We start from the raw sequence: 14,386 nt of genomic DNA on the forward strand, positions 1-14,386 counted from the left end.
AAACCCAATAATACAAATAGATCATTCTAAATGTAAACTACAATGTTTGGGTCTCACTTGGCAAGATAAAAATAGTGATTTTTAGCACGAATAATGAAAATATTCAGAAACACAGTGATAAAAAGAATATAGTTTTTTTTTCTGTTGCCAGTGGTGTTTTATGTTACAGAAATTAAAGTACAAAAGATAGATTGTCAGTTTTGATTTTAAGAAAACAAAATTAAGAACATTTTGTTCACTTCTTTTACCACTTATAACTAATTACAAAAAAAAAATAATTCTTGTATTGATAGCATTTGGATAATGGGATTTCTATCATATCTTAGATTACATTTGAGAATATATCTAATCTATTGTGATGTTTATGCTTGGTTAAGGCTAATCTAACCAATATTAGGTGTTATATAAATGTTTTAATAAAGGTGTCTTGATTTTTAATGAATGTGTTTATTTTTGTACAGTTTTTAACCAAACAAATGTAGCATTTTTGACCCATTCAATTATGATTTTACACTTATATCACCTCTTAACCTTGTTTCTCTTTTCATTTATTTGTTTTTCCACTTGTTGCTTGATTTTATCTTAGTTCATGAATGTCCACTGACTGGATTATTTCTTTAATTATGAAAAGCTGAAATTAAAACTGGGGTAGTGTGGTTATTTTTGAGCTTCTTGCCTCCATAGTGATGTCCTTAAGTTCACCAAAGTATAACTCAGTTTGAAACAGACTTGGAGCTTATGTCTCTGGAGATTTTAGACCTATTTTCTTCCATGCTGAGCTTTCTTTATCTTCAGCCTTAGTTTCCACAACCTGTCTGTACGGTACACTTCTTTAAAACAAAGACTGTAATCTTCCTCTGTAAACCAGCCAAGACACATCCTAGAAAAAAAGGACTAAATGAACAGATATAAATGAACTTTTTTTCAGTAGTCACATGCTGATCACGGGTCTGAAGCTGTGTTTTCTCCTCATTTCCACTGTACACTAACAGTGAAGTGAATGAGGTTATAAAATACTGAGTTTTAAGGCAATACTGTTTATTGGTTCACTGAGTTCCTTGCTTTATTTTGAAGCGTGCTACCTTTAAGGTCACATTTTTCATTTTTGATAAGTGTATGCATGGAGGTGGAGGTGGAGGAATGGAGAAACACATTCTCTCTCTTTAATGTTGTCTTCGAATACTCTAATCTCATATCATTACTTTCAGAATAAACAAAAAAATTCCCAATTTAAAAAGAATATATACCGTTTAATATCAACGCCTACATACTTTGCACGTAGAATAAGCAACTTCAAAAAAATGCGCGATATTTAAATTGATAAGAATTGTGTCAAAGATTATTGCGCAGACCACATAAAACAAATATAACTTCTTTTCACATTATGGTATAAGGACAAGAGTGTAAAGTTTTCTCTTTTTTTGTCAGGATTATTATTTTTTTTTCGCTCTGTCCCGGGGTTTATGCCTGACGTTTTCCATTTCCGACAGTCCTGAAGGCAGCATATCAAACGACAGCGCTAAGTGTTACTGCTGCGGCCACACACACACACTTTTAAACTAGAAACAGCGGCGGTGTCGTTTGGAGAAAACACTTTTCACAATGTAAGTATCTTCCGCTTTTGCCTGGACGTTTTAAAAAGCAGCTTTAAAATAAAAACAACTGTCTGTCGAGCTTTGTGGCAAGACGCTGTCCCATAAAACAACGCCCAAAACTTTCTGTTGGCCTGCAACAAGTGTTAGCATTTTAGCTGGGTTTTTAACCAGCTAAGCTAAGTTAGCTATATCAGTATTACTTTGAGTCGCATTTGGCGTTGCCGAACATGAAATATACCATATTTTCTTTGTTGGTCAAGTCGACAAACACATGTCCAACTTGTTTAATGTCGACAGCTGTCCAATCATATAATATCGCACGAAGAAAGATCCGCTTTTTACTCCCAAGCTACCATTTCCTCCCGGATCAAGGATTTTTCATTTGGCCTTCTTCCAATGAAGCTGCGTGTCTCTAGATCAGTACAGTCTGATGAAACAATCCATATTTTTATAAATATTTCCAATGCTATTCAAGGCGTGAAAATAGCTGTGACAACTCGAATGAAATGTTAATGTGTTTGGCAACTAGTAAACAATGTTTCTTCAGATTTGGTGTGAGGGAGGAGTTTTATATTTTCTAGTTTATTGACTCTTTGTTCGTTTAAAATTTAAAGTAGGGAACAAGTCAAATCTTAAAACAGATAATCGCTTAATTCCTCTCATAGTTATGTTCATCCAAATTAAATCCTTAAAGGTTTTAGATTGTACGATTCTGATCAAACTTAGATTTTGCATATTGTTAGTGGAGATATTAACCCTTTGCTGTGTGTGCAGCAGTGCTTGACACATCTAGAAGTCATGCTAAACTGGACCACATCACTCATATTGTTCCATAGATATGTATGGGCTGCAATTAGTCAACTTTCAGAAAAATATACATCCCTTTCCTGAACAGTTTGAGTAATCCTTGTTTCAAAACTTACCAATGAGAGAACAATCTATAGCATGAAAAAGCAGCTATTTTAGTTAGAAGTTCAATTCTTCAGTCTAGATCTTTCTATAACCCTTATGAATATTGTTTTAGCATTAAGGGGCATTATAGTTTTGTTTAGGAATGAAGCAGTTTTCCTATGGCTCTTTTTCTTTTGGGATATAATCCAGTGTTTTCAGATCTTTCTAAACTGGAGTGATCCTGTGAATAAACAAAGTGTGTTAATGGTGTTATACTTGAGTGAATAAGTTAACTGTGATCTTCTTTGGTCTTCATTTTAGAGTCCAAATGTTGACGGTTCTCCTCACGAGGTTTATAATAGTTGACTGTTGTACACGGAAGAGATGGCGTATGATCTTAACCAGCTCATTTTATTGCAAACAATAAATACATGGACAACTTTAGGGATGTGGATTTGTATTTATCAGCTGATTTTCTGTTTTGGAAAGAGTGATCCTAATGTCTGAAGGGGCGATAATCTTTTTTTTTTTGGTAGGTTTGGTTACACAAATATCTTCAGTTTCATGTTCTGTCATTAAAGCAGCTCGAGAGATGTGAGCTGAGCGGTGGGGAAGCTCACAGACATGCCGTTTACAGAGCAGTGCTGCGTCGGGTCAAAGGGTGGCAGTAAAGGACTGTTTCAAAAGGCTGCAAGAACAATAAACCTATATTAAGTTGACCTATATTAGGTCATTTATTTTCAGAAACTAAGTGGAACAATTAAGAACAATAAACCAATCTTTTTATAGTGTTCCCTATTTAACAACATTCAAAAGTTGGTAAAAAATGTCAGGAAATGTAAACTGAAAAAAGAAGTAGTTTAAATTATTCAGGGTGTCCTAACATGTATAAATTACACCTGTTTTTGTTGTGAGGTGTTTAGCTGTTTTGAACAATCTAAGTAAAATCTTAGTAATCTAGTATATTCTCATAAGATTATAATGTACCATCTATCCTCAGCTCGCTTGTCATTTAGTTATTTTTCTCAGACAATATATCATATTATTATATGAGTAAAAACGCCTCAGTGGTTTTCAAAAGAGCAGTTACTTTTTATCTCTCTAAAAGGTGAAAAACTCAGATTTTCTCCAGGTTTATACTCCTTTTATTCAACATATCAACATGTTGTTTTATTTTAACAATACGTTTACATTTTTGTGGACATATTGAGCCACTCCGGGTGGTACATTTAATAAATTATGTTGTAGGTCACCCCATGGTTGTAGAATTACACCTGTTGATCTGAAGCTCCTTCTGCTTCATCACTGAGAAATCCACAAACACACCTAAATCTGCAAAGTGAAACTTTACAGTAGGTTTCAAAATAACTCTGTAGTATGTGTTTATTGACTCCAGCACTCGTTGCTAATGATCTTAACAGAACACCCAAGGATGTTCTCTAATTTTAGCTCAGTGCGGCACGCTCAGAGTTTGACCCGGTTCACCTTTCCTATTATTAAAACACACTTACTTATCAGAATGTCCCACAATGTGGCGTTTTAAGCTGACTACAAACTCACAAGATATGATGGATGGGCTTCATTTTGTATCTAACTCCCATATTCCAAATGAAAATACCAAACACATTTATTCAGAAAGTCAGCTATCTGGCAGCAGGAAAAGATTTAATCAACTAATATTAGAAGCTACACTCATTTAAAAAAAAAAAAAAAAAAGCAATAAAAACTATAAAACACATTGTGTGTAATGTGAAATTTGAGATCCCAAAACCTAATTGTTGCACTATTATTACCTTGGTCTGAAAAAAAATTAAGAAATTAAGATGCCTCTTTAAACAAAACAAAACAAAATCAGCTGTAATATTAATTACCAACAACTCAGTGCTATAGGTCTCTGTCCTGGTAATTATCTGCGTTACTGAACTGCAGAGGAACTTGGTAAAATATTTAATAATACAATAGTAATACTCTTTTAAGGTGAGAGAAGAATGGCTGGTTAAAATAGTCGTAAAATGGAAGCTCGAATATCTGTGATTAAGTCCTGTTAAAGGAGTTTAGATGTAAGTGCTTTTACTAAAGAATATTTATTAGTGAGTAGCAAAATAAATGGCCTCTAATCTGAAGATGTTGTGGCAGCAATACCACTAACCCCTGAGCTGAGAATGCTGTTAACATTTTGAATAGAGATGCTTATTAGTTGTATTTTAAAATGATACTAATAACACAACTTCTATCATTTCACCAGGTCAAACGTCGGTCCAGAAGGTTCTGCTGGAGAGTCGAGCAACAGGCGTCTGCAGCAGACTCAGGCCCAGGTGGATGAGGTAAGCTGTATTTAATGAATCAATAAAAAAACATTTTAATCTCAGTTTTTATCATTATATCTTTCATTTATGTAGACTTCTTGGCCCTGCAAATTAGATCTTGATCTTAATGGGTTTTTAATCTGGTTAAACAGAGGAAAATGAAAAATTCATATTCTCTCAGGTGATTTATATATTAGTAGAAGAATATGCTAATTCTTTGCATTTTTTTTTCGTTGTTGCTTTTATTCTTTTAAGAAAACAATCAAAATAGCACCAGAATGCTATTTTTGAATTGCCATGTTTTATTCATGCAGTCGAGCTTGTTATTTGCTTCCCACGACATCAAAAGGAATTTTACCTAAAATGACTTTCCGAGTGTAGTTTTTAGCTCAGTGTGGCGCAGAAACCGGCATAAATCAGGAAAAAAAAAATGCTGTGATTCACCCTGTAGAGCCCCCTAATGCTCCACCTCCACTCGTCAGTTCTTAAGCCTTAAAAAATACTGAGTTGAAGCCTTTTTTTCCTTTAGTTTTAAGATACTCTACTCTTAACAGTGTCAGTGTTATTAGCATCAGGTAATAATCCCCGTTACGCCTCTCCCTCTCCCCCCCTCTTGAGGTTCGCCCCTCCCCCACAGAACTTTAATCTCAGCACGTCACACAGAGTATCCGATTGGTTGTCAGACGTTTATGTAATCATCATCTCTGCGCTTATGTAAGGTCTGCATGAGCTTACACACTCCTCTCGCATGCGGCTCTGCGTGAGAGGAGGGGCGGCCGTGCGGTTTGTGGATCAGTGGAACATATGGGCTTTGTGTATTCTGTGGTGCTGTGTGCGCACACTTGTTTACCTGACCCGAGGTAAACTGTGCTAGCAAAATAAAACCCGCATATGATTCTGCAATTTCCCCGCAAGACGTGATCTGTCTTGATTGGCAGGGTTGTTGGGTAACATTGCCTGAGGATGTTTCACATTTGAAGCTGTTACGTCATCCTGTTTTTCACACTTTGCATGTTTGTGAAACTTTTTTGTGCACTTTAAATATAAGGAAAATAAAATAAAAGAAAAAGCAAGTTAAGGTACAATCCCACCCATCACTCAGATTATGTACATTTTCTGTGCGCTCTTTTTTTTTTCCCCCTCCCTTTTGAACAGGTAGTGGATATTATGCGTGTAAATGTGGACAAGGTGCTGGAGCGAGATCAGAAGCTGTCTGAACTGGATGACAGAGCAGACGCCCTGCAGGCTGGAGCCTCCCAGTTCGAGACCAGTGCTGCTAAACTGAAAAGGAAGTACTGGTGGAAGAACTGCAAGGTAACTTCACTGTCATGTCCACAAAGAAGACTCTACCTAATCTTAACTGGACCACGGTTCCACTATGAATGGAAAAACTTTTGTACTTCACCTAATTGTCGCATTATTAAAAATATAAGGCCTTACAGATCATAGGTCCTATTTTCTCCTAATAAATAGCTTTTAGCTCTGATTCTTTTTTTTTTGTTGTGCAGCACACCTTTTTTATTTAATTTGTCCTGTTTCAGATGTGGGCCATCCTGATAGCTGTTATAGTGATCATCATCGTCATCATTATTAGTAAGTATGAAGTTAGTCATTAAAATGGCTTGGTTGCAGTTTGTGTATGTACAAATTAAGTTAACTGTTAAACAGTAGTATTACTGTTCTCAGTGTTTAAAACCTTTTTGTCGACAGACCTGTTCGGAAAATAAGTTTTTGGCTTCCTTCACAGTTTGGAGCCGTTCCTAAATCAGCAGCGGGATGAAGAGGAGTGGAGGTAAAAATGAAGAGTGGGGCAATGTGCACACTTCAAGTCTCACAAAATTCACCTCTCCCAAGGGTATTCATTCCTTGTCCTGTAATGCCATTGTGTGTGTATTCCTTGTGTGCTTTAGTAAAGGTCTGTTATGCTGCAGGTTTACTCTGTCAGAATATATTCGCTTAAAACATCACAAAACTAATTTAAAACCCACGTCGTCACAAGCCAAAGACAACATACAAGACAATAAATATTTTCCATGAATGATTTTCACCATTGTGACACGGCGCGCACATGCCATCCTTCAGACTACGAGTGTATAGTGTTGTTGTAAACTTTTCAGTTTATTATATTATTATTATTATGTATTAACAGACACTGAATTTGTGTGCCAGGCTAAGAAATGTGCCTTTGACAATGTTCTGTGTCAAAAAAAAAAAAAAAAAAGGCCCCTTTGTACAACATTTTTGCTTCTCAGTGTAAAGCCTGTATTTTGATGTTTCTTCTCATTTTAAAGATGGATTTTGTCTGTTTGTCAAATGATTACAGTTGACCGGTGTACTGTGGGTTTCAATACGCTGGTGTACTTTTGCACGTGGTTAAATGCCGACTGACTTATTTGTCGAAGACATTACAAACGGAAGTGATCGAAGAGGCCGTTTAGATTCATTTTGAACCACCCGACACTCACACCCCTGCGCTCATCCCTCCCTCGAGGAGCACTTCTTGATGCTGTAAAGCTGAAATAGGCTTGTTCAGAAAAGTGCCTACGCCAAGACCAAACAGCCTTGTGTCCTTACAAAGGTCAAAAACACTGCCTCAAATAGTAAAAAAAAGAGAGAGAGAGAAAGATAGAGAAAAGAACAAAACTGCTATCATTGGTAAATTGTCTCGTATAGGGGCTATAAAGATGGCAAAAAAGAGCTTTTGTGAAATGTTTAAGCACAAGAACATAAGTAAATGTAGCTTTAGACAGATGTAATGCGTTTCTCCAATGGAGAGCAGCAAATACAGCCATAACTTATTGACCGCGTGTACCTGTCAGCACAGAGTTCTGACTTCTGAGCGCTCGGACTTTCCAAACAAAGACTGCGCCCCATGCTTTAGTCAGCTGAATTCAACCTCTAATAAACGCTGCCATTAAATCCCACTGGCATTTATTCCATGTGAATAATGTAAAATACTTCTCACATGTAATATCCCAGTTTTAGTTTCTAAAAGCTTTTATTCACATCTTGTTAAATGTAGAACTAATGGAATGATGGGGAGATTAAAGTATTTTTCTGGTGCTTATCTTGCCACTGCTGAACATTAGAAGTGCCATTGTAATTTATGCTACACCAACACTGGATTTGGGTTTTTTTTGGTCTCTTTTGTTGTGAATTATTTCAATCTTGACTGTTGACTTATGGATACATTTTGTTGTTGGCATTTGCAGTTCATCTCTGATATTTACACAGAAAAACTAACCGAAAGATGGGCTCTTCAAAGGTTTTTTTTTTTTCCTTTTAGTTTAGACAGACTAGCCTCCTTCGAAGAGGCTTGTCGACCATTAAAATGCATGTACAGGCCACATTTTTTTAATCGCATACAGTAGGCTGTGTTATCATCTTTGTGTGTTTTTACAAAGATCTGAGACTCGTTAACCTCTAAGCCTTAATGTGTGTGAAAAAAATGCAATTGTACTGTTTGGCTCTAAATAACTATTGCTTAAATAAAATATTACATTTCTGATAAAGGTTTTTGTACTTTTTCCGCCCACATTTCCTCGTTTGGCTGCTGGGATTGTCGGCTGGTACCAGAATTATGTCCTTTGTGCTGAAAGCTTGGAAGAAAAGTGTTGAGCTACAAACATATACGTTCATTTCACTGATTAAACAACCAGAAATATCCTCTTATAAACTTATACAGAGGATTTTAAAGGTCATAGGGCAAATGCCTGCTTTTCTGTTCGAGCAGTTTAAACTTGCCAGCATTATACCTGTTTGTGTTAAGCACAAGCAATGTGTATAATGAAACTGAATTGATGCAGGGTTTTCATATTTGTACTTGGTGCTCAGTTTTCAAGGATTTTGGGCATTAAACTAAACGGTGAAGAAATTTTTTTTAACCGTAAAATGTAGATAACTTAACTATAAGCGTGTACTGGTGCATAAGCTTGAGCATGCATTATCTCTCTTTATTCGTTTCTTAGAAAAGGCGTGAATATAGTGGGGTCTGGAGGTGGCACGGTGCTTTCTGCAGTCTGCTCCCGCTTGTTGTCGTCCTCTTGTGTAACATGGGGATACACGTGAGCCGTCGGCAGCTCCTGACTGGCTGCGGACGCGTACACGCCCACTCCGCGCCTTCTGTCCAATCAAACAGAATATTCGCATTTAAGCCGTCCAATCACCTCGGGGTGGGCGTGGCTATGCAATGTCGGGCTCACGTTGCACATATGTGTCAAGCGCCTCGGCATAGATGACGTTTTGGATTCGTAACTGGGAAATAACTCAAGATTTTTTAATTTTATTTTTTTAAATAATCGCTTTCGAGAACCTTCGCGTTCAGGATAATACCGCTAAGGCAAACGTGGATCTATGAGAAGGTAAATATTTGGTCAAAACAATTAATTTGATGTGTAACTCGCGAGTTGGCTAACTGGATAAGCTAGCTAAGCACCTTACCTTCAACACTAGATCGATCAGTAGATGAAAACAAATACAATTGGGTCGATATGTTGTGTCTTTTAGCCCTAATGTACTGTTGATACTATGTTTTGTATGCATCTGTGGTTAGATACTTCACAGTGTAGCGGGATATCACGTGGCTGTAGTTAGTGTAGCTAAAAACATGTCTGCAACTAACGAGTTGCGCTTGGTTTGTTAGCGAGGGACATATAGTCGAGGTTATATTACCCAGCAGGGTTTCAATTCACTGAAACACTTAATTATGTTTGATCTCAGTTGCTGTCCTGGCGATATTTTACATTTACATTAATTCTGGCACATTAAAGTAGCTGATAGCTGGGCAGATCAAGTGACAGTTTACACAAAATGTAGTCAAATTAAACGATGGTTGTGTTTTTATTTTGAGGTGTGATGTTTAAATGTTTTCCTGCACGTACTAAGAAGAGGTATGCAATGGTTAAGGAGGTTATTAGGGTCAGTGGGTTTACTTTGGGAGGAGCTAGAGAGGCTTGTTGTGGTTGTTTTTAGTTAATAGGGTTGTGGGCTGTTTGAGACTATAATTATTATTCTATTTTTTACCCCCTACAAGTGAAAGCATTTCATTCAAGCAATAGTATCTGGGTTTATTAAATCACCATCTTCTGTTTCTGTCTTTACCCCCTAAATTCAAAGCTAGAACTCAAGAGATCATAAATCCCCTTTTCTAATTTATTATCTCTTTAATTATTTTACCCCCCTATGAAATAAATGAGCTCTGTAAAATTGCCATGACTTTAATGTTTATTATCATCCATCCATCCATCCATCTTCTACCGCTTATCCGTAGTCGGGTCGCGGATGCAACAGGTCCAGGAGAGAAACCCAGACATCCCTTTCCCCATCAACACTCTCCAGCTCCTCCTGGGGGATCCCAAGGTGTTCCCAGACCAGAGAGGCTACATAATCCCTCCAGCTAGTTCTGGGTCTACCCCGAGATCTCTTCCCAGTGTTCATTATGTAACATGATTTTATAACTAATGTATTACTCATCCAGGTGTGTGCGTCCTGCTAGTTTCACTTTCGTAAATTCAGGAGTGTTGTGTGTTATTGTTTAGCAGCTCAACATTGTTTCGTTCAGACGTAGATGGTTCTAATCATTAGGTCGGCGTGTTCCCTTAAAGAGATTCTCAATCTCTCACAAATATCTTAATATGTTATTATTCACATATCCTGGGAGGAGACGTTTTCTCTTGCAGAACTGTCACAGATTCCTGTTTGACCTGTTGTGTTAGTTGTCAAACATGACCAGGAGTGCAGGTATAGATTCGGTATCATATTTTTTGGCAATCATAATAAGGATTGTCCAACGATTCAGTGTCTAAATGAACTGTTCATGATATTTGTTAATAAAAACATTTGTGTCACAGAACTTTTTATTAGGTTCGGGTGTTTGCTTTGTGTCGTTGATTTGTGCTGTTGCGTACATGTAAAATGCTGTAATAGATGCTTATAGTAGAAAATACAAATTTTAAGCTTTATATCTGTATGTAACCGCACTTAAAGCATACGTATAAAGTCTGCACTTTAAGTGTTTCTCTCCTTTTTTATCTTTCCTCTTTCTGTAGACAATATTTACTTTCTCAGATCATCACCTGGACCAAAAAAGCTATTGTGGGACAGATACATTTTTGTGTGCGTGTGTTGGTATTTCTATTTTTAAATTACCTCAAGGGTAAATTAGGAGTTACTTTACTGTACAGTATTGCAATAAATCCTAACTGTATGATAAAGCTGAAATGTTCAGTTTTTGTTGAAACTGTATTAGAATGCAAGAAAAAAAATTATGATAATTTTGTATTCTGTGATGCTTTTGAACTGTAATGCACAAAAGTTAATTAGCGTTGGCTTCATAATAAAAACGCATTTTTTAAAGTGCAGTAAATGAGGGAATGTGTGGCTGGAGTGGTAAGTGTTGTGGTAAGGTTGGCAACTTGATCCCCAGCACCATCACGTGTACGGGTCCTTGAGAAAGGCACTTAATTAAATGAACTGTGCCGTACGTGACAAGTCTTCATCCAGTGGTCTGTGAGTGTGTTTGTGACTTAGGAAATGATGAAAATCCTGTAAAGTATTTAAAAAAAACAGGATTATAAATTGTTGACAAAGATAATTGACACAAAGTTTGACTTGAATCCCCTTTAAAAAAAACTCTAAAACTGAATCAGTATCCTTGCAGACTTGCTGAATTAGAATAGATGGTGTATTTTCATTTGACAAGAAGGAAAACCATCAGTGATTTACTTCCATTTGTGAGTTTCAGTAAAGTGCAATGAAAGTCAGACCTATCGTAAAAACATATCTGTCACTTTGAACATGCCACACAAGTGTAAATTGTTCATCATCACAGCAGCAGTGAGTTAACAGGGTCAGCTGTTTAGGCTCCCATCACACTCGATGATGACCCTGTTACCATGGAAAAAAAACAAAAAAAAAAACATGAAGTGGGCCTCACACACACTGGTGGGGCTCGGCCATTGACAACTTGAAGCAGGACTCGCCATGCTGGCCTCATGCATGAGCTATGGCCCCATCACACCCACGTCAACAAAGGCAACACCCCAGCAGCTGGGGAAATTTATTTAACAAGTACTGAAAGTGTTGAAGCATCATGACTGCCTTCTCTCTGGGGAAGATTTTTAAACATTTGCCACAATCCAGCCTCGTTCTAATTGGTCATAGAGAGAGGAGCGGGTTTGTGAAGGGGTGCTTAGAAGATTCTGACAGATTTGTGTTATTAAATAAATAAATTAATAGTCCTGGCAGAAGTTCCCTTTATAATAATTATCAGCAACAACTAATCATTGCTTTACAGCTGGGGTGTTAAACGAGCAAAGGACTCATCTTGATCAATATTTATTGGAAAAATACATAAATTAACATTGGTTTTAAATGTAATATGTCAAATATTTCATCTAGAAATACCAATTACTTTTTCCTAATGATAAATGATATAGAATTTAGAGCAAACAGGCTTTAATGAACAATGAAAAATAGATCAAACTTAAAAAGAGATATCATTAGTATTCATTTTTATGCCTTATTCTCTGTCCTTAGCTTTTAAATGATTTTTCTTAGTAATACATTTGATCACAAGCCATTAAAACAGCTCAAAAAATAATAAAATCTGAACATACAGCTAGTAAACTTTAACTTTAAAACAGAGATAAATAGGACATACATTAAAGCAGACTTGCTGTTACTGGATGCACATTGACTCTTAATATCTTGAACACCGTAAAACCGATGTGTCAAACTAAAGGTCCGGGGGCCAGATACGGCCTTTGCTAAGATTTTATCCGGCCCCCCAAGATAACATTTAAATTTGATTAGATCAGCCCTCCGGTCTGTGACAGAGTGAGACTGTCGCTTCTCATTTTGCTTTAAAAAACTGAGCCTATTTAGTGAAGTCTTCTCGTGACAGTTACTTTTAAAACAAGAGAATTAAAATTTAATTTCTCATTATCTTTTTTTTCTTTTTTTTTTTTTTTGACGAGGAAAAAGCAACAAAGAACATCAACTGGGGACCAATCCAAAGCTTGCTGATAAACTTGCAGCCAAGACAAGATGTCGGGTATCAGACTTGAGTTTAAGCTGCAGCATCTATCTGCTCAGTGTCTAATTATCTTCTCTTTACAAAATGACATCGGGTCAGATACAAATACATATCCATGATATACACACAGACACAAGTACTCCATATTAAAGGTGGTAACGTAGTAGAAATTGTGCACACAATATTGCAGTTTGAATTGCAGTTAATTAAGAGAGCTGTAGTAACGGTGTGCATTCAGTGGGGTGTTGTTTAACAGCCTGATGGCAACCAGGTAGAAGCGGGTAATGAATCTGTAAGTGCTGTTCGGCTGGCTTCTCTATCTTTAGTCTGAAGGCAAGAGAGAAAACAGTCTGACTGGGACCAGTGGGGTCACTCAGGATGCTGGACACGTTGGACAGCAGGTGTTTTTGAGCCGCGTTCAGTGCCCTTCTGTCTGAGGTGTTGATGATGTGCCTGGTGCCACAGTTTTTATGGTTCCCCTGTAATGAGTGGTTGGATTGACGTGAGGCTTCTTCAGCCGCTGTGGGAAAGGTTGGATCCCTTTTTTTTTATTTATTTACCTTTTTATTGCTAGAAAAGAGGCGTGCAGTTTCATTGTTGAAGACTGACGTGTGTGTGCTGCGTCTTCCTTAATTCGATCATCATCTTGTTTTTTTTTTTTTTTAATGTTGTGTTGGAGTCACACCAGTCAGTGAACAGCCTCACCTCCTAGCTGTAAACTCTCCTAGTTGTTCTGTAGCAGGCCCGGTATTGTGTCATTTTTTTGTTGTGCGATTGCTTGTCTTTGCATAGTTGCCGTCAATGAGTAAGGGGCTCGGGACACATCCCTGTGGAGCTTAGGTGCTCAGTGAGATGGTGGGCGACCTCTGTAGTATGAATTGTTCTGCTTATATTGCATGATGTTGTAGGACGAAGTGAACATGTGTCATATTTTTTATTATTAGCTACCTAAACCTTGTACAAATAGGCCCAATCTGATGGCTCTTTTTATCGCTTTCACAGGCAGGTGTGAATGAAGTGTGTGCATGATTGCCAAACAGCTAATGAGTTAATACTTTTGTTTGTAACAGATTTATGATTTCATTACTGTTTAATATCGCTGATGTGAAAAGAGCTTTATCACACTGAACAAATTACCAAGAGTCACAAGTGTGTAGTTTGTTTCAGTATAGTCGATCATTAATTATGTGTAAATTATAAATTACACGGCTTCGCTTGGGGCTTTTTGTGCTTTAAAATTATGACAAAGTCTGAGCATCATGGTTGTGCAACAACAGTGCCTGTGTGGCAGTGCAGGTGTTTTATCTAAAGCGATTGTTTAAACAGTCTTAATGGGATAAGCCGGTTATGCTTTCCTACGCAATGACACAAGGAAGTGTGGGATGTTGATTTTCCTGCATTTGACTGTACAGGTGCTGGTCATAAAATTAGAATATCATGAAAAAGTAGATTGATTTCAGTAATTTCATTTAAAAAGTGAAACTTGTATATTATATTCATACATTACATACAAACTCATATATTTCAAATGTTTATTTCATTTAATTTTGATGATTACA

The 14,386-nt window shown here is 37.0% G+C and overlaps 2 protein-coding genes across 4 annotated transcripts in view; both read left to right on the top strand.

The window, feature by feature from the left end:
* Nucleotides 1-1,484: 1,484 nt before the first annotated feature.
* vamp3 (vesicle-associated membrane protein 3 (cellubrevin)) lies at nucleotides 1,485-7,025 on the top strand. Its single transcript, XM_017415683.3, has 5 exons — nucleotides 1,485-1,604; nucleotides 4,732-4,810; nucleotides 5,948-6,106; nucleotides 6,334-6,385; nucleotides 6,540-7,025. Coding segments are annotated over exons 1-5 (309 nt in total). The 5' UTR covers nucleotides 1,485-1,602; the 3' UTR covers nucleotides 6,557-7,025.
* A 1,953-nt stretch (nucleotides 7,026-8,978) lies between these two features.
* The window catches only part of per3 (period circadian clock 3), a 17,943-nt gene continuing 12,535 nt past the window's right edge, over nucleotides 8,979-14,386 (top strand). For 2 of the 3 annotated variants that reach the window (XM_037975492.1, XM_037975494.1), the window contains exon 1: nucleotides 8,980-9,153. The gene's annotated coding sequence lies outside the window, so the exon portion shown is untranslated. Of the gene's footprint in view, nucleotides 9,154-14,386 lie in introns of all 3 variants that reach the window. The other variant, XM_037975495.1, reaches the window with a different exon arrangement.

This window comes from Kryptolebias marmoratus, linkage group LG4, assembly GCF_001649575.2.
Source record: "Kryptolebias marmoratus isolate JLee-2015 linkage group LG4, ASM164957v2, whole genome shotgun sequence".
Taxonomy (NCBI): domain Eukaryota; kingdom Metazoa; phylum Chordata; class Actinopteri; order Cyprinodontiformes; family Rivulidae; genus Kryptolebias; species Kryptolebias marmoratus.